General features: G+C 39.3%; 1 protein-coding gene across 3 annotated transcripts in view; it reads right to left on the bottom strand.

The window, feature by feature from the left end:
- The window catches only part of LOC137620639 (centromere protein F-like), a 265316-nt gene that overhangs the window by 8555 nt on the left and 230335 nt on the right, over positions 1-26426 (bottom strand). For all 3 annotated transcript variants that reach the window (XM_068350944.1, XM_068350942.1, XM_068350943.1), the window contains exons 12-21: positions 25557-25691; positions 25025-25172; positions 15405-15568; positions 13845-14033; positions 10842-13030; positions 10293-10562; positions 10111-10162; positions 8499-8566; positions 2893-5846; positions 2225-2304 (exon numbers count right to left, since the gene is read on the bottom strand). In XM_068350944.1, the coding sequence (XP_068207045.1) occupies positions 2225-2304; positions 2893-5846; positions 8499-8566; positions 10111-10162; positions 10293-10562; positions 10842-13030; positions 13845-14033; positions 15405-15568; positions 25025-25172; positions 25557-25691 (6249 nt within the window). The remainder of the gene's footprint in view (positions 1-2224; positions 2305-2892; positions 5847-8498; positions 8567-10110; positions 10163-10292; positions 10563-10841; positions 13031-13844; positions 14034-15404; positions 15569-25024; positions 25173-25556; positions 25692-26426) is intronic.

A 26426-nucleotide genomic window follows, 5' to 3' on the forward strand; every position in this document is an offset into this window, starting at 1 on the left:
GCAGCCGCCGGCAAGGAGCGGCGGTTCCCGCAGCCGGAGGCAGTCGGAGGGTGACAGGGGTAAGGATAAAGGAGCATAGCCGGGGCCGAGGGCCGGCTGCTAGTGCCGGCACTCCGGGAGGGGTCGGCAGTGTGCCGAGGCTATGAGGGAATGGAGAGGCCACGGCGGTAAGCCGGCGGCCGGCGGCGATCCCCCGGCACTCGGGGGAAGGCGGCAAGGATAAGGAAGTCACCTGTAGCGGCGGTAATGCCGGGGTAGAGGCGGCAAGGGACAAGCACCAAAGATGGAGGTGGGATGGCAAGGCTGTACTAGCCTAGTCAAGACACCTCTGGAAAAGGTACCACCATGATAGAGGTGAATCTATCATCCTAAGCAGGGGCCGCAATGGCCGGGGGCTAAGGCAGTCCAAGAGAGGACAGGGTGTACCCAAAGAAGGGGTGGAGACTCTTCATGTCGACCAAATGATAACTGACTCCATAGCACTATGGAGGGTCTATGTATCAGAGCGGACAACACTGGGAGCACCACGGGGTCCAGCACTCCAGCCTAGGGTGGAGTGTAGGACAGGGGACATATGAAGCCTAACCTACTGGTAGGTTAGGCTAGGCAAGAGATAGGTTGGGGGGGGAAAGGGTCTTCTTATAAGAAAGGATGGGTTATGCACCAGAGCGGCCACCTAGGAAGGGAGATGCTCACCCTAACCTATAGTAGGTGGACCAACTGAAAAACGGTGCACGCGTATATTTCAGCAAGGTACATAAACCAGCCCTCCCAACCTAACCTGGATTAGGGTTGTTAGACCCTAATCAAGGAAGGGAGAAGACGTATCGCAAGGAAAAGGTCAAGGACCGATTCAGCTTAAAGGAGGTGATCCTACCTTTAAGGTCCGCAACACTAAGGGAGGGGTCATTCCCTTAGGTGGGGAGGCGATACAGTACTCTCAGGAGTCTTGTCCTATCACATGTAATAGGGTACAAGATTACCAGAGGGAAGCCCTAGGGCTAGGGATGAAGAGAGCATATAGGGGTCCTATCATAAGGTTAGGTTAGCAAGGCACTCAAGATAACCTACCCCCTATATGGTCCCTGAAGGCGAAAAACACTTGCATCACTGTCAATGGTATTGTAAAATAATGCCAAAATCTTCATAACTAACACTAGGATCACTGAAATATCATGCATTAACACTGGTATAGGCTCACTGGCCTAGGGGCTAATCAAAGCCTACTGGTATGGGGTCAGCGAAGACCCTAACTAATGCGTCAAAAACACGATATAAAGTTCCTAGCTATGAAGACTAAATAACTAATAGCGCTGATTAGTAATTTATATACCGGTAAGGCTGTTGCGGCTAACTAAATAAGGCATGCAAGCAACAGCAGCGTCATAAAATGGCGCTGACCGGTCTGGCAAAGCTCTGCCACAATTATGCAAATATCTCGAAAAGTAAGATTTACTTTAAGGTCAGAGCTTATTTAAACAATACTTAAACCTTTGTACTCAACTTTCCAGAAGGAGGTGAAGCTGAAGGTTGAGACATGGCGAGGATGCAAGCAGATAAAGTCGCACAAAGGGAAAAATACGTCCAATCGAGCGAGCTACTAGCAAAGGAAATAAGGACGGACGTGACGTCATCAAAAGCAATGGCGTCCGTCTGTTTACATCGCGAGTACCGATATCGCCACATCTAGATCGGCTGCGGCTCAGCTCCCAGCCACTCCCTGTCCGCCATATTGAAGCGTTAACTCTATATGGGGTGCAGATAGCTATGTGGCACGTTTATACATGCGTGTCCCCTGTTGATACACGATGTCTTAAGGGGAAACCCTTAGGATACTCGCTCCAGAAGTTAGAATTCTGTGATAACCTGTGGTTTAATTCTCTGGAAAAATCCTAGTAGTGATTACCCAAGGAAGCTACCAAAAAGGATCCTTCCATCAGGACGCCATGGCTTGAGCCCAAAAAAGGTTCATTGTTGAACTAAACATCAAGCACTTGCTATAATGTTGGATGACATAGGAGTAATAACAAAGAAATAAAGATATAAAATAAGAATGCAATTCACTGATACAGAATAAATAAATATCACAACTTAACATTCAGTGCAAACATAAATTGACCATCGAACAAAAAAGGAAATATAATGGTGAAAGATAAAAAAAAGTTTGTCTTTGGGATGAAAAATATGAAACCTATCAAAAGAATAAAAAAGTATATATCCTTACCTCTAATCTGTTTACATCAGAAGGCATCACGCATGCACGCTTCTCCTTCTGAGCCTTAGATTCCCCCAAGTCGGACAGTTCTTTAGGTAAGAAAGATGAAACCATTTATCATTTACAATGAATAAAATGTCTCCTATTTCAACATATGAAAAAAATCCTATGAATATAATTATGAATACTGTATCATGAACAAAAAAATGCACTTATATTTCATCATAAAACAACATTTCAGAAAAGTGTAAAGAAGGACTCTTTTCACAGGGCGTCACAGGTCTCTCCCCAGAAATAGATTTTTCCTTCGCCAAAATCCCTTTATGAAGTCAGACGAAATAAAGCCATATTCTTTCAATGCATACTTTTTACATTATTTTCAATATAGAACCGGAAAGCAAAATAGATTTAAATCTCCATTTACAAATTTCAGGTTCATTTTAACTGGACTAGAAGATCAGGCAGCAACTAATTGCTGCAGTGTTCTGAATATAATTTATTATCATTAATCTGCATTTATCCTAAAAAAATCTATAATCTTCATATACTATCAATAGAGCATAAGGAAAGGATCATTTTAACTTTCACTTCATTTCTTCTCTAGGCATGAAAATTAAAATCTAAGTTTACTTGAATCTACAGTATATCACATGCACAAAGAATAAAGAATAACATACTGTGTTTCTTTGAAGACAAGCCACTAGTAGAACTATTCATATCAGCCTGTATACGAGGTGATTTTCGTGAAGGAACCACTTGATTTGCGTTCTTAGAAGACTCTGGAGTTGATTTTACGGTTGCATCTACCTTGCTTCTTGACTCTCTCGAGTCAGAATTTGAATGTGGCGAGTGGAATCTTGGAGACTTTCGAGCTTTTGTGTTTTCCAGTTGAGGCCTTTCACAGGAAGTTCTTCTTAAATGAGACTGTATAGACTTGGGAGTGACCTTTGTCTTGTGTAATTCATGTTGATTCAATGAAGTGTTCAATTTTCGTGACTGGCTATCTTTCTCTTTCACTACTACTCTCTTGATCTGCAAGGGTTGTACTTTTGATCCTGCGTTTGAATTCTCGCCATCAACTTCAGTACACCTATTCACAGTTTCTATCTGTTTACAATCCTGCCCAACAGCACTTTTCTTGTTGGTGGAAAATGACATCCAGTAATCAACTTCCTTCTTTAGATTTCCTATGTTTAACTCAAATTCCCCTTTGTTGACTTTCATCTTATTTTTCAGTACTTCAACTTCAGATTCCAATTTCTCATTACGACTTATTACCATTTTTAATTCTTCCTCTTTCTTCCGTCCATAGTTTCTGTGATTGTATAATTTTGCACGGAGAGAGTCTAAATCAGTTCTAGTTTCTTTGAAAAGTTTACCAAGTTCTTCAATCTTTTTGTCTTTGTTATTTACTGACTTCTCTAATTCTGCTAAAAGCTTTTTGGAAGACGAAAGTTCTTTCTGCAACTCATTTTTCTCAATCATCATACCATTAATTTCCGAGAGCTTGTTGGTGAGGTTTTCTCTGGCTAGTATCAAGTCTTGATCAACTAATTTAAGTTCATCTTTCATGCTTTTTATTTGACCAGTGAGCTTGGAGTTTTCTTCATCTTTCTTATTCAGAGCCCTTTTCAAGGTCTCACAGCTCACAGTCTCTTTCTCCAATTTAATTCTTATTTCATCATTCCTTTTTAAAGTTTCCATATCCGACAGATATTTGCTCAGCTCTGTTTTCAGATCTTCTTTCTCTGCGATTAGTTTGTCCACTTCTTCGAGGAGTTCCTTATTCTTCAGGGAAAATTCCAGTTTTTCAGCATTGATGCTATCAGTCTCCTTTTCAAAGGCTGACTTTTGAGATTCTTTCTCTTTTTCAATGGCTGTTTTTTGTGATTCTAAGTCTACAATCAACAATTTAACTTTACTTAGCTCACTTGCGAGATTGCCCTTCTCGGCTGAAACAGCTTCAGTCTCTTCTTTCTGATACTGAACCTCTTTCATGAGATCTGTTTTCTCTGCAACCAATAATTCAAAATCCCCTTTCAACTTTTCATATGATTCCTCCAAACTATGACAATTCCCTTCCAAAGCATTATTTTGTTCTCCAGCTTTCTGAATTTTATCCAAAAGTTGTTCTTTCTCAGCTGTAGCACGTTCCAAGTTCTTGGTGTGTTCTTCTATTTCATTCTTAAGCTCCAGCTTTTCAGAAACAGCTGTGTTATAGCTCACCTGAAGTTTTTCATAATTTGCATTTAAGGCCCAATATTTTTCATTTAGAATTTCTCTTTCCTCTTCTATTTTCTTTAGTTCATTCAACTTTCCTTCATTTGCAGAAGTAATGCTTTCACCCTTATTGATCTGTTCTTGCAAATCCTTCGAAAGGTTTGCTTTCTCTGTGATTAACACTTCATAGTCACACTTCAGTTTGTCATACGTTTGGTTCAACTCCGCATCCTTCTTTTTAAGAGCTTCGTTCTCCTCTCCTAACATTTTCACCTTGGCTAAAATCTCTTCTTTCTCAATTTCATGAAGGCAAATCTCTTCAGTTTTCTCTTTTATGTCTTCCAAGAGCTTGAACTTTTCTATGATTAAAGATTCATAATCTGATTTTTGTTTCTCCTCCACTGCAACCAATGCTTTACACTTTTCATCAAGAACTGCATTCCCATCTTGCATTTTTTTCAACTCTGTCAACACTTCCTCTTTCTCAGCTGTGACCAAACTAATTTTCTCAGAAAGGTTTTGAATTTTTTGGGAAAGTTCTGTCTTTTCCATAGTTAGAGATTCAAATTCTGATTTAAGATTTCCATAATCAACATCCAAAGGCTGAGACTTCTTTTCCAGGGCTCCACAGCATTCTTTTAATGTTTTTACTTCGTTTAATAGTGCAGCATTCTCAGCGACTAAAGAGTCGGTTCTACCAGTAAGTTCCTGCATGCACTCTGAAATCTTGTTTTTCTCCTCAAGCAAAGATTCATAATCAGCTTTTAATTTTTCATGAGTTTGTGTTAAAGTTTCATACTTACATACTTCCAGAACATTTTTCTGTTGATCGGCTAAATCAAGCATTTCTTTAAATTCTTTCATCTGTGTTTCTGACTTGACAGACTGCATCTCCTTCAATGCTGAAATAGCCTTTTCCTTCTCAGACAAAGCTCTCTCATTCTCAAGTACAAGGTCTGTATTTCTTGTCACCAAGTCCTTGTTTCCTGATATCAGATCTTCGAGTTTCTTAGTTAAAGCATCCACAGTGTCACTAAGCTCTTGCTGTAAAAGCTTGATACCATCATTTTCATCACTCAGAGAATTTGCCTGCTTTAAAAGCATCTCATTTTCTGACGTGAGTTCGTCATTTTGTGCCATTAAACCACCATTTTGACTCCTAAGGTCTTCCACTATCGATATGAGTTCATCATTCTTCCTGTTAAGAATATCATTCTTGGCATTCAGTTCATCATTTTTGGCACTGATTTCAAGGTTGAGGAGAGCTAACTCTTCATTCTTGTTTTCATTATCTGTATTTTCTTCTTTCAACTTGACCTGAGCTCGTAAAGCAGTGAAGTCTCTCTGCAAATTGTTATACTGATTTTGAAGGAGCTTGTAATTGTCTTCAGTACTTCCATCTCCCGGATACCTGCAAGTAAAAAAATTATATACAAACTGAAGGCTGTTCCAACAACTTTAGTTACCACAATTGTGGCCCAAAATATTCTAGTCATAGGATAAATTCACTCTTATTACCTGAAAGCAATAAAACAAATATCAAATAACTTGTATAGATATACCAAATTTGATACCCAATGTGTTATGCTTAACAATAAAAAAAATAACTGAATAGTGCTTAATTACTCATTAGAATTCCATACTTCTTAAACTATTCTAGATGGTTTAACAAGACCAATAGGGTTGGACTGGCCTGTAGAATCTGTTCTTAAAATTAAAGTGAAAGTAAGGCAATAAAGTATTATCATTATTATTACTGACCAAACTACAACCCTATAAGGAAAAGCAGAATGCTACAAGTTCAACAGCTCCAACAAGCAAAGCTGATCAATCAAGAAAGGAATTGGAGAAGTAAGGAGTAAACTATAAATGAGAAATATCTTACAATATTTTATCTACATCAGTAATGTCAGATAAGTCATATCTATACTATGAAATGAGATTTATGTCTACCTGTTTAGCAAAAGGGCATTTGCAACAAGTTTGAACTTCCGAAGTAGGAAGAGTCCAAACATAACAAGAGCTACATAAAAGTCAGAAAGTAATGGAAGTGAGGACTACAAGGATGTGCTCAACACAGCATCTCATCAATTTCCAGCTGCACTGCTTTATGCATTTTATTCTTGCCTGTTTCCTTTGGTCTCTTCTCTACTGGCTGAATGAAAGGTGATAAGACAGAATCTACCTCATTATTGGTGATTTTAGAATAATCAATATTATTCATATTCAGTATTTATTTACACTTTTTTTCATTAGGATTTTGATTAAAAACAAAATAGAATTGGATAACGGTAAAAATTGTTAACCCGACAAAGAACTCCCAAGACTTTTAAAGAGTATTTAAAAAAAAAAAAACCTTCCTTCTACCATATCAATTATGAAATACTGTAGTAATATAAGTAAATATAATACTAGTTCGCTAATTTTGGGGGGATAATAAGTTTTTTTGTTGGACGAGTACACGTATGACAGATGTTATAAACTATGTGATATACACACTGACAGCTATAAACAATTATTTTTCTTGTGATGGAACTGGAATGCTTTTCTTACTCAGATAGTATACATACCTTTCCATCCATTAATGTTGGTAGCCCTATGGAATGAACTTTAATTTACAAAAACTATCACTACTTCACATCAGATTATGGTACATATTTTCACTCATTCTAACTAGGTTAGCTTGAAGGTTTACTATCATTAATTTGATATTTAAAAAGTGGGCCATATGGCCAGCTGCTGGGAAAGTGTAATTAGGGAAAAACTTAACATTCGCATTATGAATTATAAAAGCTAAAAGAGGTTGGTCATCAAGGTGGTAAAAATGAAGTGAGAACAGTAGAAAAGTAGAAAGCTAAAATATGGAAGAAACTAGCGACCAAAGGAGGACTACAAAGACCCCTAAGTAATCCTAGTGTACCATTTGAGATGCAATGAAGGCCCTACAGGATATCCTGTCTTGAGTATGACAAAGTTGTTAAAGGAGATAGACAGCGAAGTGGTTGGAACTGGGGACAAATAAAAGATAAGAAAGTGATCAACCTGGGAGCAAAAGTATACTGCAATAACCTTTAGTTTGTGGCCATAAACCACAACATGATCGAATCTATGCCTGCAGGTGTTCACTGCAGCATTAACAACTTCACCCAATAATAACTTTACGCTGTATGCAGTACCTCTCTTCATCTTTGTACCTTTATCATCAAATATATGCCTTCATGTTTTATTTATCATTTGCTATCTTTTAAAACTTTGTTTAATTTGACTCTTTTATTTATACTTTGTCTTATATATTTAAGCAATATATTCTTTTTAAAATGCACAGTAAATAGTCGCAGATAGGGTTATGATATGTATTTCGTTATTATACGTAAAGGAAAATTAGAAACAGGTAGTTCTAGTGAAATAGATAACGGGAGGATATACCAGAACAAGAAAACACTGCATTTAGTTTCTCATTTCAATAGCCTTCCGTTTCCTTCTAAACATTACTATATGATTAATGGAGCAAGTTCTCTCCATAATAAGGACTGGACAGTTGAAACAGTGTAACAAGGAACTCATGACAAATTCTGATGCCATATTTACAGCTTTCTGGAGATGATAATCAACCATCTTAGGTATTAATAACATATTCATAACTCTTCAGTCTGGTAATCTTGCAAATATCTTACATAGCCAGAGGTTAGGTACTGTACTGTACATGATGGTCTCGTGAAAATTCTTAAATTCTTACAAGTTATAAATTCTCCAGATTTTGGCAAGAAGGTTCTAGATATTAATTGAATAATTATCCTCTTACTAAAAGGAAATCAAATTAATTACAGTGCTGTAGAAAAAAATCATAAATTACATACACAAGTATAATCTAGAGTTGAAGAAAGTGGTTATAATAACCTGCTATAGGTGACTTCAAAAGTGAAATAGGATCAGCAACACTTCAATAATGGCAGAATATTTAAATAAAAAATATCAACTTTAAAACAATTGATTATAAACATTAAATCTTAAATATAGAAGGGATAAAATTCCACAACTGTATTATAATAAAATGCACACCTACCTTACAACTCCTTTCACATCTTCGTCCTTGCCTTCATTTTTGCAAGTGTGGTTATTCTCAGATGGAACCTAAAAAGAAAAAATAGAGAAAATTTCTAGACTACTAAAGTCTTCAAGATTTTTATAAAAAGGACAAACGTCTACAAAAATAAACAAGAGCGTTCCTGCGAATCATAAAAGTTTTCTTTCTAAAACTGTAATGGCTTGCAAAATTATCTTATTCACCACATCACGAAATCAAAGTTAAAGGGCAATGATTATAACTTATTTTTACAAATCAGTTCCAAAAATTAAATCGGCTTTACTAAAATCTCATAAATCTTGCCAAAATGATATACAGTATGCTAAAATGAGAATTTAAATAATGAAAAAAATAAAAGAATTTACTGCTAAATGAGAATATCCACCTCGACATCTGAATGTTTCTTTAGTACAGTATACAACATCATGTGCTTTCCATCAAAATCATATTTCTAGAACATAATCCTCTCCATCGTACAGAAAGATAAAACCGTTTAATTCACTTGAATGGAATTAGTACAGCAGTATTTCCACTCTTTTTATAGTGATGCCCAAAAGTTGATTACCAAGTATTTTGACACAGGAAGCCATTATTTCACTCGCACAAATTTTTCCCTTGCAAAAACTCTTTGATTATTACCAATATCAGTAATAAACTAGAAAAATACTCTAAGTGAGGACCTCCACCATGGCAGCTTATTTCTCGAAACAAGCTTGCCTTTCCCAGAATCAATTTAAACCATTGGCATAATTAAAGTCTGTGTGACAACCATATGCAAACCTGGGGTTAAGGTTATGGTCAATTCAGTTGATCTTTTGCTCGACCTTGACCTTTGGCCTGGGACTTTCAAAATTGGGTAACTTCCACGTCTAAACATAACAATTCATCCTTGAAAGTTTCACTATTCTGTGAGTAAAATTGTAGCCAGGAAGTTGTTCACAAACTAACAAACAGGGTTAAAACATAACCTCGTCCCAACTTCGTTGGTAGTGGTAATAAATTACAACCACTGGACTTTCATCAGAGAATTCTATCAGCTCACTTTCCTCAATGAATTTTCAATGAGAGATTTACTTATTATTAGCCTATTAATCACTGAATATCTTACTTCTGTAGACTGAGAAAAAGAAATATATTACCTGAACATTGACAAATTAATCATAAAATTTTACATTTAAAAAAAATTACTTTCTTCTTTCCCACCGTTATCCCCACATTAAAGGGTGGGTTGCCTGATGCGCTCTCCTATACCTTCTATCAAAGGCATCCTCTTCAACCGATCCTCTTCTCTTCCACATCATCCTTCACCTTATTTAACCATCTAATTCTCTGTCTCCCTCTTGATTTTCTCCCCATAACAGGTTTCTCTTAAGCTCTCCTCACACTCTCCCCCACTACCCATTCTCAACACGTGCCCACACCATCTCAGTCATGACACACTTATCACCTTTGTAATCTTGACTACGCCAGCCATTTTTAGTCTGCAAATGCAGAATTACAATGATCTTTATTAATGGCTGTATTAAGATGCTATTGAATGTTATTCTGGGACTTACAAGACTTTTAGAATATACAGGAGGTGTATATTTACCTGCTCTCCCCTGTCATTTGAAGTCAGACTGACATTCTCACCAACACTGGATCTGAAGAATGAAGAGGATAAAACTTGAAAAACTGCTAAAATATTTATGAGTGCATTCTATGTATCTTAGTTTTAAGTGTTACCATATAAAGTAATTTAATAATAATGAAAATAATTCAAATGATCCTTACAATGTTTCCATTTGCTTCTTAAGTGTGATATATTCCTCTTGAATGTTTGCATTCTTGAATAACTCATTCTTAAGCTGACAAATGTCGGCATCAGCTTTAGCCTGCTGCTCCTTCAGGAGTCTTTCAGCCTCTTCCTTCTCTGCCACAAGTTCAACAACTTTCTGCTTCAACTCGACAATTTGTGATTGGGATGTAGCCAGTGAAATCTTATCTTTCTCTAAATCTCCTTCTAAACTGTGCATTTTCTCCTGCAGGGCTTCGTGATTACTCCTTAGAAAAAACAAAGTTTGTTATTAGTTACATATGACATCTTTTTCTTTTTTTAAACATATAGGGTAAAGTGGAACAGTTTGGATAGCCATGTAGGAATAACTTATTAGGAATGGATGCAAAGCAAGACAAAACGCAATGCATCTCAGGGATTACTATATACTGTATCAAACGTTCTTTATAAAAAAAGGGACACCATGCACGGAATATTGAAAGTAACAATAAAAGGAGTAATATTTTTGTAATTAAATAGAATCCAACTATAAATCTATTGCATACCTTAAATCATTATACTGAGATTGTAGGTTGTTCATTTCTTTGCTGGCAACCTCTGTCTCCATTAACAGTTTATCTATTGCAGCTTGTTTTGTTGAACAGTCCTCTTCAATGGATAATTTTTCCAATTTCAGTTTATTTACAGCATCTTCTAAACTACCCTTCAAACATAATGACTCTTCATACTTGATTTTCAAATTTTCATTGATGGCAGCATTCTCTTCAACTTTTTTCTCTAATTGTGTTCTCATTTCTGCCTGATCATTGATGGTCATCTCTAACTTCTCTCTGGTATCTTTGAGAGAACTTTCTAGGAAGCTGTTTTTTTGGTTTAATATGGTTTTATCTTCTTCTAAAGAAGCAATGACCCTAGTATCCTTATCTTTTAGTTCTTCCAAACAACATTTGAGTTTCATACATTCTTCATTTCTTGAAGAGAGCTCAACCTTTGTCCTTGAAAGTTCCTGGATGACCTCATCATGTTTACTCTCCATTTCTTTTACTTCATCTCTAAGGGCCATGAGCTCAGTCTGAGCATCTTCCAAATCCTCAGAGGCCATTTCCAATTGACACAATTCTTGAGATTTCTTAACTATGGTCTCTTGTAACTCACTAATGCGGTTGTTGGCAATATCATTGCTATCTTTAGTCTCGATAAGTTCTTTCTTGAGTAACTCTTCATTGTTTGAGGCTTGACTCAGACTAATTTCACTTTCTTTCAGAGTTTCTGAAACAGAATTATATTGACTCTTTAATTCATCATACTCATTAGAGAGCACTTCAAGGCTCTTTTGCAGCAGGTCAGTTTTAGTTTTCATCTCTGATATTTCAGTTTCTTTCTTCTTTAACTCTGCTTCCAAATTCAATACAGATGCACGTTCTACAGTCAACTCTTCCAACTTGCTTTCAAGCTCTAATGAGATATCATTTGCTTTTGCATGAGCTTCCTGTAACTTGGCCAATGAAGATGTATTTTTATCTTCTAAGTTATTCAGCTCTATTTTCAAATTTTTGACAGTTTCTTCCAAGTTCAGTTTTTCTTTCAAAAGTTTTTCACATTCCTTTTTGTAACTGTTACTAAGCTGATAAACTTTCACCTCAAGTCCATCAACCTGAGACTTCAATGCCAAGTTTAGATTCTCAGCAGTCTCAAGGTGTCCTTTCAACATTGCCATTTGTTCTTCATTATCAGTTTTAATCATCTGGCACTCTTCCTGTAACATTTCATTCTCATTGACCTTTTCAGAAAGTTTACAACAGAGATCTTCTATTTTCATTTTGTTTTCATCAAGCATTTCCTCTTGTCCTCGTATGAATTCGTCGTATTCTGCTACCTTCTCAAGATGCTCTTTTTCTTTACTATGACCCAGATCTTCTAGAGCCTTATAATCTTTTCTCAAATCTGCTACTTGGTGCTGTGTCAGTTCCAACTCTGACATACCTTTCTTCAAAGAACTCTCTAAGGAACTAATCTTAGTTTCTGAATCTGCCTTGATCTCATTAACTTGTAGCTTTAGACTATCACATTCACTTAGAGAGGTCTGTAATTTAGCCTCTAAATCTTCACTCTTATGGCATTTTTCTGCCAAAGATTCTTCCAAGTTTGCAACCTTATTACTGAGAGAAGTTATGGTTTCGTTGAGCTTTCTCTCTGACAAGCAGTTCTTTACTTCCAGTTCCTTTTTCTCCTCTTGGAGTAGTGCGAGTTGCGTTTCTAAATGACCAATAAATTCAGTCTTTTTGCTCACTGTGTCTAACAGTTGCAAACTTTCTTCCAACTTCTGTTTCAGCAATCCTTCCAAAGCCTCGACATTATCCGTGAGATCAGCTACCACTTTCTTCAGCTCCTCTTCTGATAAGCTAAATTTACTTGCCATGTCCATTTTCTCTTTTTCAAGTGAGGAAACCTGACTCTCAAGATTGTTAATAGATTCAGTCATGTTGGCCACTGTAGTGTACAGCTTTGAAATTTCATCACCTTTTTCAGCAACAAGCCCTTCCAATGTCTTAACATTATTGTTAAGGTTAGAAACTGTTTCATTATGCTCTTTATCTTGCATATTGTACTTTATTTCCAGATCTGACTTATCTTTCTGAAGCGATGCTAACTGAGCTTCAAGAGTAGAAATAGATTCAGTTTGATTGTTTACATCAACTTTAAGCCCCAGAATTTCTTCTTCTTTGGCTGAAATCTGTAAGGTATGACATATTTTTAAGTATGTGAATAAACAAAGAAAAAGCTACAAAAAATAAAAAATTGGGGAGTCAAAAACAAGTTCTTTGCCATTTTAAAAACTCGTCTCAAAAACTTACTTAATTCAATTTCCCTTTCAGCTCTCGCAGCATCTTAAGTCTGCTAACCGTTTTACTATTATTAAAGAACTGTGGCAAGTAGTCAATTTATAAGTTAATAAAATCTACTTGCCAGAAACTGCTATTAACACTAAATATTTTATTTTACAAAATTAATTACAAAGATGAAAATATAAAACTTGGTACCAAGATATCATTTTACAAACTTGAATTCAACAATAAAATACAACAAAGTAATGGAGGAAACTAGATTAGATCACGACAAAGTAATGGAGGAAACTATAGGGAATCCCAACAAAGTAATGGAGGAAACTATAGGGAATCCCAACAAAGTAATGGAGGAAACTATAGGGAATCCCAACAAAGTAATGGAGGAAACTAGAGAGAACGCCAAAAAAGTAATAGAGGAAACTAGATAGGATTTCCACAAAGTAACAGAGGATACTAAAGAGAATCCAATCAAAGTAATGGAGGAAACTAGAGAGAATTGCAATAAAGTAATGTAGGAAACTAGAGAGAATCACAACAAAGTAACAGAGGACATTAGAGAGAATCACAATTAAGTAACGGAGGAAACTAGAAAGAATCACAACAAACACAGCCCATGGGAGATACTTAATGCAGATGACCTACTATCAACAGTAAAAACATATTTCCTCTAAAGAGGAAAAAAGTACAACTTTCCCTTCTTACTTTAGTTTGTAGCATTTGAGTTTCATCCTGCTGTTGTTTCAATTCCTCTTTCAATTTATCTATTGTCCCCTCCAACTGCCATGCTGTCAACTCGGCAGCGAGTTTTTCACCGTGAGCTACCTCCTCTTTTCCCTTAGATTCCCGAGACAGCTCTTCAGCTGTATTGGCACGCTTCTCTGCTTCTGATACCTGGAAACAAAAATAAGTTACAGCTTCTACTTCAAATGATACATTGAGTAGAAAACAAGAGTTTGATTTTGGAGTGTCCTTCTTCTAGAAGAACTGCTTACCATAGGTAAACAAGTCTCTTCTACCCTTACCAAGAAGAAAATAGCCAGAGAACAATTACAGTGCAGTAGTTAACCTCTTAAACAAAGAAGAATTTTTTGGCAATTTCAGTGTTGTCAGGTGAATGAGGACAGAAGAGAATATGTAAAGAATAGGCCAGACTATTCTATGTATGTGTAGGCAAATGGAAAATGAGACATAAGCAGAGAGGAGGATCCAATGTAGTACTGTCTGGCCAGTCAAAGGACCCAATAACTCTCTAGCTGTAGTATATCAATGGGTGGCTTAGGGGTTGGAGTGTTTGTTAACATTAAAAGTCCTTGTCTTGGAAAGCTTCAGCTGATACCACGATACAATAACATACTGTGAATTAAAGGCTTAGGTAAACAGTTGAAAGAAAATACAAAGTGTGAAACATTTACTAATTCTAAATGAACTTACTAATTTCTGTGCTACTGCAGTCTATTTTTGTTACTAAATATTAGCAAAGACTTCTCTATTATTCTCATCCTAATTAATGATTTTCTTTTATTATCTTCCTAATGCTATAAATATTATTCTATCATCCCCATTTCCATAAATTTCTTTTCCTAATTTCACTGATATACAGAAAAGATGTATAGGAGACACATTGCAAGCTTGACAAGGGAAGCAATATACATTATAATCAAAGCCTTGAAGCCTAAACACTAATTACCAAGAGAACATGAAAAAACAACACCTTTTGCTATGAAAATAAAACTATAGATGAACAAGAATCATAAACTTTGTTATAGACTGATTTATTACAAACCTTCATCACTCATAAAATTGTATATAGTACCTCCTACAAATTGGTCTTAGACATGCAATACTAAACAACACTTTATACCAATTTCATAGAGTTCAAGCTTTCTTAATGGCTAGAAATGTATGTTATTTACTGAAATCTAGTGATGTGGGGTCCAATATTGATAGATTCCACATATACAGTAATTACTTTGGTATCGTTGATTCAGTTTCAAATCTTAGTGTGTAAGACAAGTGCTTGAACTGTCTATTTAAGATATTTTAAAAGTATCAAAATTGCTTTAGCTATTTTTTAATTAGATCACCAACACACTTATTCAACTCCCACATTAACACCTTGAATTAATTGCTGCACATTCTATTTAACTCCAAAGTTACACTTTGAATTAATCCGAACACAATCTATTCAATTACAAAACTACATCTTGAATTAATCTTAGCCATTTCTATTTGATTGCAACATTAAACCATTTCAAGACTCACTTGTTCTTTGGCTTCTTCTTTTATCTTTTCCACAAGGGCAGCTGCCTCAGTTTTGGATTCTTCTATGGCCTTAGCAGTTTGACTCCGTAAAGACTCCATTTCTGCTTTTGTCTTTTCTACTTCAGCTTTCATAGAAACAACTTCTGCTTCCATAGCATTAATACCTAAATCAAATGGAAATACAGATGATAAATGATTTTTACAGAATGTATGCATATGCACATGCAATGTTACATGACATGAGGAAAATTAAGAGATGTGGAACCTTGACAATAGTTCTGTATTGGTAAACTATCATTTGAACCTCATCACTTTCATAGCTAAACTAGACTTAGGAATTTAAGATCAAATCATGTTCTGACTTCTAATACAGCTGAAGAATGAGGTTTTAAAATTCAAATTTCATACAAAAATTTCTAGCTTTAACAATAAATTAGAGAGCACTGTACAGTGATGAAATCAGTTTTATATTTTGCTACGCCGTAATCTAAACATAGTTTAAAGTTTTGTAATTTGGAAAACATCAATTGATATAAAAAAAAATAACCTCGCAGTATTTGCGAAAGCATACCATCACACATTCTTTTCTTCACTTCTATGACAAAATATAACTCATTATTGAGCTATGACAGAACACTTATTTGAAATTACAATAACATCAAAATGTTATTTTCATTAGTAAAATAAATTTTTGAATATACTTACCCGATAATCATGTAGCTGTCAACTCCGTTGCCCGACAGAATTCTATGGAGGGATACGCCAGCTATCACAATACTAGAAGGGGGTGTACTTACCAGCGCCACCTGTGGCCAGGTACTCAAGTACTTCTTGTTGACACCTCCTCAATTATTCCTCGGTCCCACTGGTTCTCTATGGGGAGGAAGGGAGGGTCAATTAAATCATGATTATCGGGTAAGTATATTCAAAAATTTATTTTACTAATGAAAATAACATTTTTCAATATTAAACTTACCCGATAATCATGTAGCTGATTCACACCCAGGGGGGTGGGTGAAAACCAGTGTACAAGATTAAAGGATAGCTAAGTATCCCATATTTCATATAACAGTTATCTCAAATAACAATGAAATAATAAGTACCTGGTAAGGAAGTCGAATTGAACCGTTACTCTGTCTCTTTTTTAAGTTCGTCTTCCTTACTGAGCGCAGCGTTCCTCTTGGAGGCTGAATCAACCCAAAGGTGCTAAAGTATACAGGGCTGCAACCCATACTAAAGGACCTCATCACAACCTTTAACCTCGGCGCTTCTCAAGAAAGAATTGACCACCCGCCAAATCAACAAGGATGTGGAAGGCTTCTTAGCCGACCGAACAACCCATAAAAAGTATTCAAGAGAAAGGTTAAAAAGTTATGGAATTATGGGAATGTAGTGGCTGAGCCCTCGCCTACTACTGCATTCATTGCTACGAATGGACCCAGGGTGTAGCAGTACTCGTAAAGAGACTGGACATCTTTGAGATAGAATGATGCGAACACTGACTTGCTTCTCCAATAGGTTGCATCCATAACACTCTGCAGAGAACGGTTTTGTTTGAAGGCCACTGAAGTAGCCACAGCTCTCACTTCATGTGTCCTTACCTTCAGCAAAGCAAGGTCTTCTTCCTTCAGATGAGAATTTGCTTCTCTAATCAGAAGCCTGATGTAGAAAGAAACTGAGTTCTTAGACATTGGTAGAGAAGGCTTCTTGATAGCACACCATAAGGCTTCTGATTGTCCTCGTAATGGTTTTGACCTTCTTAGATAGTACTTAAGAGCTCTAACAGGGCAAAGTACTCTCTCTAGTTCGTTCCCCACCATGTTGGACAGGCTTGGGATCTCGAACGACTTAGGGTAAGGACGGGAAGGAAGCTCGTTTTAGCCAAAAAAACCGAGCCGCAAGGAACATGTAGCTGTTTCAGATGTGAAACCTATGTTCCTGCTGAAGGCGTGGATCTCACTTACTCTTTTACCTGTTGCTAAGCACACGAGGAAAAGAGTTTCTAATGTGAGGTCCTTAAAAGAGGCTGATTGGAACGGTTCAAATCCTGATGACATTAGGAACCTTAGGACCACGTCTAGATTCCAGCCTGGAGTGGACAACCGACGTTCCTTTGAGGTCTCAAAAGACCTAAGGAGGTCCTGTAGATCTTTGTTGGAGGAAAGATCCAAGCCTCTGTGGCGGAAAACCGCTGCCAACATACTTCTGTAACCCTTGATCGTAGGAGCTGATAGGGATTTTACGTTCCTTAGATGTAACAGGAAGTCAGCAATCTGGGTTACAGTGGTACTGGTTGAGGAAAACTGCATTGGCCTTGCACCAGCTTCGGAAGACTTCCCATTAAGACTGATAGACTCTGAGAGTGGATGTCGTCCTTGCTCTGGCAATCGTTCTGGCTGCCTCCTTCGAAAAGCCTCTAGTTCTTGAGAGACTTTCGATAGTCTGAAGGCAGTCAGACGAAGAGCGTGGAGGTTTGGGTGTACCTTCTTTACGTGAGGTTGACGCAGAAGGTCCACTCTAGGAGGAAGAGTCCTGGGAACGTCGACCAGCCATTGCAGTACCTCGGTGAACCCTTCTCTCGCGGGTCAGAGGGGAGCAACCAACGTCAACCGTGTCCCTTTGTGAGAGGCGAACTTCTGAAGTACCCTGTTGACAATCTTGAACGGCGGGAATGCATACAGGTTGAGATGGGACCAATCCAGCAGAAAGGCATCCACGCGAACTGCTGCTGGGTCTGGAATCGGAGAACAATACAAGAGGAGCTTCTTGGTCATCGAGGTAGCGAATAGAACTATGGTTCGCTGACCCCACAGGGCCCAAAGTCTGCTGCAAACATTCTTGTGAAGGGTCCACTCTGTGGGGAAGGCCTGACCCTTACGGCTGAGGCGATCTGCCATGACATTCATATCGCCCTGAATGAGCCTCGTTACCAGCGTGAGCTTTCGATCTTTGACCAAATGAGGAGGTCCCTTGCGAACTTGAACAACTTCCTCGAATGAGTCCCTCTCTGCTTGGAGATGTAAGCCAAGGCTGTGGTGTAGTCGGAGTTCACCTCCACCACCTTGTTAAGCTGGAGGGACTTGAAGTTTATCAAGGCCAGATGAACTGCCAACAACTCCTTGCAATAGATGTGAAGTGTCCTTTGCTTCTGATTCCATGTTCCCGAGCATTCCTGTCCGTCCAGTGTCGCACCCCAGCCCGTGTCCGATGCGTCCGAGAAGAGACGGTGGTCGGGGGTCTGAACAGCCAAAGGTAGACCTTCCTTGAGAAGAATGCTGTTCTTCCACCACGTTAGAGTAGACCTCATCTCTTCGGAAACAGGAACTGAGACCGTCTCTAGCGTCATGTCCTTTATCCAGTGAGCAGCTAGATGATACTGAAGGGGGCGGAGGTGGAGTCTCCCTAACTCGATGAACAGGGCCAGCGATGAAAGTGTCCCTGTTAGACTCATCCCCTGCCTGACTAAGCATCGGTTCCTTCTCAGCATGCTCTGGATGCATTCTAGGGCTTGGAAGATCCTTGGGGCCGACGGACAAGTCCGAAAAGCTCGACTCTGAAGATCCATACCCAAGGAAACAATGGTCTGGGATGGAACGAGCTGAGACTCCTCAAAATTGACCAGGAGGCCCAGTTCCTTGGTCAGATCCATAGTCCATTTGAAAATCTCCAGACAGCGACGACTTGTGGGAGCTCTTAAAAGCCAGTCGTCTGACGGAGCCGGACACAAGATCATGATACTGCTGCACAGTCTGTAAACTGTCAATCATGGGCAAGCGAGGAAGTACAGTGACAACCCGAATCTGTCTAGACTATCTGGGTCGTACAGACAACTCCTTAACGGGTTGCTGAGGTTGCCGCACTGCGTCACAACAAGTCCCTTCTGTTGGTTGTTGAACGTCTTCCCCGTGACACATTGACTCCGTAAACAAAAAATCCTCTAACAAGGACTAAGCTTGGACTGCATGTCATGCAACACAGCTCAAGGTCTATGGGAGCAGGTGTGGTAACAGACGGGATTAGCGGCTGAAGTGGAACCATTACTTTCCCTGTAAGCATGTTATGCTTAAATAAAAGTCCATAAGAGGTTATGCAGCTAAAGGCTCCCTCCAAATGACAGAGTCCTCAAGGGAATATCAGAAGGAGGGAGAAAAGAACTTTCTCATCTACAGGGACCTTATCCTAGAAAAGCTAAGTTCTCTGAGTGAGGGTTCACTGGTGCAAAAGCAGCAGACTAGAAGGCAACGTTATGAAACTGCTTGACAGTCTAGTGAGTTGGCAACAACCCAAGATATGTTGAGAAGCATGCGGTAAGGTATGCAGAGCATGATGAATGCAGAGTATGCTGTATGCAGAGCATGCTGTATGTAGAGCATGTTGTATGCAGAGCATGCTGAATGCAGAGCATGCTTGAATGCTGAGCATGTAGTAAGCAGAGCCTGCTGTAAGCAGAGCCTGCTGTAAGGAAAGCAGAGCGTGTGCATGGCGTTTAACATTCTTAGAAATTCCATGACCAGTGCTAGAGTGCTTTATGCATGCTTGCATGGGGTTTAAAAATCAACATAATGTTTACCTTACATTCATAACTCATGATTCATATTTTTGCCATGGTTTGAAAATGGAGGTAAGGTATGCTGAACAGCAGAGTCAGAACGAGCTGGAACAACAACAGTGGAAGGTGCAGAAAGTTCCTGTTCCTGTGGTATGAGTGGAGCGTGAAGAGACCGAGGTTGCGCAGAACAAGGTAAAGTTCCCGCAAGCAGAGGTGTCTGAGGCGCAGGAACAGGGTGCACGGGTTGAGCTCGGTGCAGCAGCTGAGGAGACTGACTCACAGGTGGAAGAGGTTGTACCTCCACCGAGAGTTGCACCACCGGTGGAGCAGCCAGGGGAGGAGGAGGAAGAGTGGAGTAATCCTCCTGATCCCAAACCGAAGGTTGCCTTAAAGAAGGCTGAGGCTGAACAACACTGGGAACAGCGAACACAGAAAGAGGTTCAACATCGTACGCCTGGCAGAAGGTGCTGCGACTGGGTGCAGCGAGTGCAGGCGGGTTGAGCACAGGCTGAACGGGTGCAGGTGGAGGTGCAACACTCTCAGCCCGACACTCACGCAACAGGTCCGAAAGCTGTGCTTGCATGGACTGTAGTAGAGTCCACAACATCGTACGCCTGGCAGATGGTGCTGCGACTGGGTGCAGCGAGTGCAGGCGGGTTGAGCACAGGCTGAAAGGGTGCAGGTGGAGGTGCAACACTCTCAGCCCGATACTCACGCAACAGGTCCGAAAGCTGTGCTTGCATGGACTGTAGTAGAGTCCACAACATCGTACGCCTGGCAGATGGTGCTGCGACTGGGTGCAGCGAGTGCAGGCGGGTGCAGCACAGGCTGAACGGGTGCAGCCGGTTGGTGCACCACCGGTGCAGGCGGGTGCAGCACAGGCTGAACGGGTGCAGGCGGTTGGTGCACCACCGGTGCAGGAGGAGGAGGAGGTGCAACACTCTCAGCACGACACTCACGCATCAGGTCCGAAAGCTGTGCTGCATGGACTGTAGTAGAGTCCACAACATCGTACGCCTGGCAGGTGGTACTGCGATCAGGCGGAGCGAGCATAGGCGGGGGGTAGTGTAGGCGCACTCTCAGCCCGACAAACTGATGACTGAGGAGAGTCAGAGCTAACCCAATGACTGCATCCGGGTTGTTGAACTTTACTTCGTACGTCTGGCATAGGTCTGGACTTTACGTTTAAGAGGTCTAGAGACCTGAGACCAGCGTTACTCTGCCTTTATTTTCTCCTCTAAATCTCTTCTGCAGACGAGCAAAATAAGGGCTCAATCGTCTGCGGGTGGGAGTGACGGTCTCGGTAAGACACGCCCACAACCACCGAGGATACTTCTGTGCGCCGATCAAGGCCTGCCGAACCCTTTTGCCCTTCGACATTGCTTCTCCCCTGGGCTTGGGAGCTTGCAAGAGGTCCCGGACTGGGAGGACGACTGGCGCGCACAAAAGTACCCTCACGCATAACACTGACATCAATCACTTATCACTTTGATTTCTGTTTGCACTTATTTCACTGAACTCGAAACTTTAAGTGGTTTGTACCTGAAACACGCAATTCTATCCTTCTCAAAAGTTAGTAATTGCGAAAACAGAATTACAATGTAACAGAAAAATCTAATGAAAGAAAATTCAGTGGCTGGAAAGAGACTAAACACTAGATCACTCTAGAAACATTTAGTTTCTTCCCCTAAAGAGACTAGGGATAAGAGCAAAACGATAACGACGTTACTCGTACGCCTGGCAGGCTTGAGGGAAACGTTTATCCTCTTTCTCCCTCCGTCTCTATCTCTCTCTCTCTCTCTCTTGACTTAGAACCTGAGAGAAGAGCCCAATCATATATATCGTTAAAACATATTATTGTTAAAGGAAAAAACTGAAATATTTCCCAAAAAGAAAAGTTCCTTATTAGGATCAAAACCATTAAGTTAAGAAAGAATGAACAAAACGCTAGACACGGTTACTCTTACTGCAACGTGAAACCGTGAACATTCTTTCTCTATCGTAACGATAGAGTGCAAGTTGAAACGTTCTGAACGTCAACAACTGCCGAGACAAACAAAACGTTAGTTCAACTTTGAAAAAGTACGAGACTATCAAAGAAATTCTTTCAAAGACCTTAAAATAGCATAATATGTTAACAGGTAAAACCGAAATGACGGGCTCACGATAATTAACTTCGGTACCAAGAAAAGACCGCCTACTATTAGGAAGGTCGAATATAAACAAATATAAAAATTAATTTTAATAAGTTTATAATAAAAGGAAGTTAATCGAAGAGGCCTATAAGAGGCGGAGAGATATAAAATAAATCTATAACTTTTGTTAAGCAAAATTAAGAAAGAGAGTCTATACTCTCTTAGACACCAACACTTCCGTCTAAGGGAAGGGTCGGCCATTGAAAGGTGAACGAGAGTTCATACTCTCTTCGTCACCAAAATTAATCAAATTAATTCCAAAAGCTAACTAAGCTAAAATAGAAGTTTCCAGTAAAGCAACAGCCGAAATCAAAGAGAAATACTTCACCAAAGTCGTGAAAATACTCCAAGAACATAAGCGTATCCCAGAACGTCTTGTCAGAAGCACGACAGAGGAATAATTGAGGAGGTGTCAACAAGAAGTACTTGAGTACCTGGCCACAGGTGGCGCTGGTAAGTACACCCCCTTCTAGTATTGTGATAGCTGGTGTATCCCTCCATAGAATTCTGTCGGGCAACGGAGTTGACAGCTACATGATTATCGGGTAAGTTTAATATTGAAAAATGTAAATCTACTTCAATAATAATTAAAAAATGTTTTTTAATATATTAGAGGACTGCATAATGTCCCCCAAACATAAGCCCAAACAACTGAAGTACCAGTAAATTTAAAAACATAATGTACTACAAAATCAGTTTTTAATAAATCATAATCATTATGATGTAATAATTAAATAAAATCTATAAAATAAACAGACAATAAAATAAATAAAAACTAACCACTCGCTTCCGACCACTTGAGGAGTTAGGCTAGGGTTTGAAACTGGGCAGGTTAGGCATGAAATATTTCTCTGAACAAACAATTAACTGGATTTCTGAGTTACCACAAAAGGAGTTAATGACGTTAAATTCCAAAATTCATAATATGACCAACAAAATCTAAACTCGTTAAGCTGTAGTAAAGACAAATGCTGGAGTAGCAGTACCATCATCCATCCATTCATCCATATACCAAGGCACTTCCCCCAGTTTTGGGGGGTAGCCGACACCAACAATGAAACAAAACAAAAAGGGGGCCTCTACTCTCTATGTTCCTTCAGCCTAATCAGGGACTCAACCGAGTTCAGCTGGTACTGCTAGGGTGCCACAGCCCAACCTCCCACATTTCCACCACAGATGAAGCTTCATAATGCTGACTCCCCTACTGCTGCTACCTCCGCGGTCATCTAAGGCACCGGAGGAAGCAGCAGGGCCTACTGGAACTGCGTCACAATCGCTCGCCATTCATTCCTATTTCTAGCACGCTCTCTTGCCTCTCTCACATCTATCCTCCTATCACCCAGAGCTTTCTTCACACCATCCATCCACCCAAACCTTGGCCTTCCTCTTGTACTTCTCCCATCAACTCTTGCATTCATCACCTTCTTTAGCAGACAACCATTTTCCATTCTCTCAACATGGCCAAACCACCTCAACACATTCATATCCACTCTAGCCGCTAACTCATTTCTTACACCCGTTCTCTCCCTCACCACTTCGTTCCTAACCCTATCTACTCGAGATACACCAGCCATACTCCTTAGACACTTCATCTCAAACACATTCAATTTCTGTCTCTCCATCACTTTCATTCCCCACGACTCCGATCCATACATCACAGTTGGTACAATCACTTTCTCATATAGAACTCTCTTTACATTCATGCCCAACCCTCTATTTTTTACTACTCCCTTAACTGCCCCCAACACTTTGCAACCTTCATTCACTCTCTGACGTACATCTGCTTCCACTCCACCATTTGCTGCAACAATAGACCCCAAGTACTTAAACTGATCCACCTCCTCAAGTAACTCTCCATTCAACATGACATTCAACCTTGCACCACCTTCCCTTCTCGTACATCTCATAACCTTACTCTTACCCACATTAACTCTCAACTTCCTTCTCTCACACACCCTTCCAAATTCTGTCACTAGTCGGTCAAGCTTCTCTTCTGTGTCTGCTACCAGTACAGTATCATCCGCAAACAACAACTGATTTACCTCCCATTCATGGTCATTCTCGCCTACCAGTTTTAATCCTCGTCCAAGCACTCGAGCATTCACCTCTCTCACCACTGCATCAACATACAAGTTAAACAACCACGGCGACATCACACATCATCATCATTCCCTATATAAGCAACAAGCCTAACCTTCTATGCTAAAAGAAAGTCCTCTACAACACAGAAAAACAACGGCAAACCAAAGTATTCTAAGAAACCTTCCAACATCATTACAAACCCTGGATTTAATGGATTTTTGTTTATTAGCAGTAATGATGGGATCAAAGCAGGAAATCATATTGAAAAAACATGACATATCTGATTAGTCAAAATATCTTTAATGTATACTCTGAAAGACTAAATGCAACCAGAATTACCATCCATTCTTAGTGCTAGTGATAACAATTTAATACTTCAACAAAAAACTTACTTTCACTTAAAGGCACAACGAGCCATTGTATTCCTCACAATAATTATATAAAACACAATACTATCCCTGAGCAGGATTGCTAACAAATCCAGCAGGGCAGACAACTTAAAACGTAATAAAAACTTATAATCTGGAGAAAAAAAAAAAAAAAACACTCAGGTTTTTTTCACCATTCACTGCTCAAGTGTTTCATTACTTTGCTAGGGGCCTATATTTATTGAAAGGAAAGAAAATGAGAATTTTTTCTTTTTACTAAATCTTGGGGATCAAAGCTGATAAATCAAACATTTGGAGAAGCTACAGTATACGAACATCCGGGAAGGTTCGTGGAAATAATAAATAAACACAGAATGAAATACATTAAATAAAACTCTGTTATACATAACAAACCACTCTCCATACCTGCTAGTTTATCCTCACACTTCTTGATTGTAGATTCAATTTCTGACTTCAATTGATCTCGTTCTCCTGAGAGTGATGTAATCTGTGCCTTGAGTTCAAGTATTTCTTGAGATAACTTTGAAGCAGAATTTTCAGCTTCCTTCACGGCCTGCAAATGTAATTCATAATGAATCCAGTACCAAATGACTGAACTTCTAATGGACCAACTGTATTATTAACATTACTCAATACTTTAACCAGTTCACTAAATGGGATTGAGTGTGATCCTGAACATATCTCATCCTAAGTCCATTCAACATCTTCATTACTAAATTGTTTATACTTCATAACATTCATGACTTCTTACTCAAAAAAAAAGAGAGAGAGAGAGAGAGAGAGAGAGAGAGAGAGAGAGAGAGAGAGAGAGAGAGAGAGAGAGAGAGAGAGAGAGAGAGAGAGAGAGAGAGAGAGAGAGAGAGAGAATATTCTTTACTATCTACAAGGTTATTACAAAGTAAAGTCATACAATAAAAAAGACCACAAGATATTTTACCTTTTCCTTTTCTGACTGCAATTCCTCCAACAAAAGTTTTCGACTTTCTGCCTGCTGTTCTGCAGATTCCAGCCTTGATGTTAACTTGCCTACGTCAGTCTCAGCACTATTAAGCTTTACTTTTAAACCAGTTACCTGAAATTTATTCCAATTTCACCATATTTTGTTTATGCTTAATAATGTTTACATACTTTATGCCCCCTGTGGCCGCGGGGGCATAAAACAATTAGAATAGCGCCAACGTTATCCCTGCGTGTCGTAAGAGGCGACTAAAAGGGACGGGACGAGGGGGCTGGGAACCCCCTCTCCTGTAAAAGTATCCTGTGAGACAGCAACAAAGAGATGGAGCTGGGGGGAGAGTGACTGCTCCCCGCACTCTAGTTTTGGGGTGTTTGAATGTGCGTGGATGTAGTACGATAGAGAGTAAAAGATGTGAGATTGGAAGTATGTTTAGAAGTAGAAGGATGGATGTATTGGCCTTGTGTGAGACAAAGATGAAAGGAAAGGGTGAAGTGATGTTTGGTGAAATGTCTGGTAGAGTGTCTGGGATTGAAAGGGGAAGAGCGAGAGAGGGTGTGGCTTTATTGTTGAGTGAATGGATGACAGGTAAAGTAGTGGAATGGAAGGAGATATCATCTAGGTTAATGTGGGTAAGGGTTAGGTTGGGTAGGGAATGTTGGGCGTTTGTCAGTGCGTATGGGCCAGGTAGTGAGAAAAGTGAAGAAGAGCGGAATGAGTTCTGGAATGAATTAACTAGGTGTGTAGAAGGACTGGGTAGAAGGAATTATGTAGTTGTTATGGGTGATTTAAATGCTAGAGTGGGTGCTGGAGAGGTAGAAGGTGTCATTGGGAAATATGGCGTACCAGGTG

The sequence above is a fragment of the Palaemon carinicauda genome, chromosome 27 (genome assembly GCF_036898095.1).
Source record: "Palaemon carinicauda isolate YSFRI2023 chromosome 27, ASM3689809v2, whole genome shotgun sequence".
Lineage (NCBI taxonomy): Eukaryota > Metazoa > Arthropoda > Malacostraca > Decapoda > Palaemonidae > Palaemon > Palaemon carinicauda.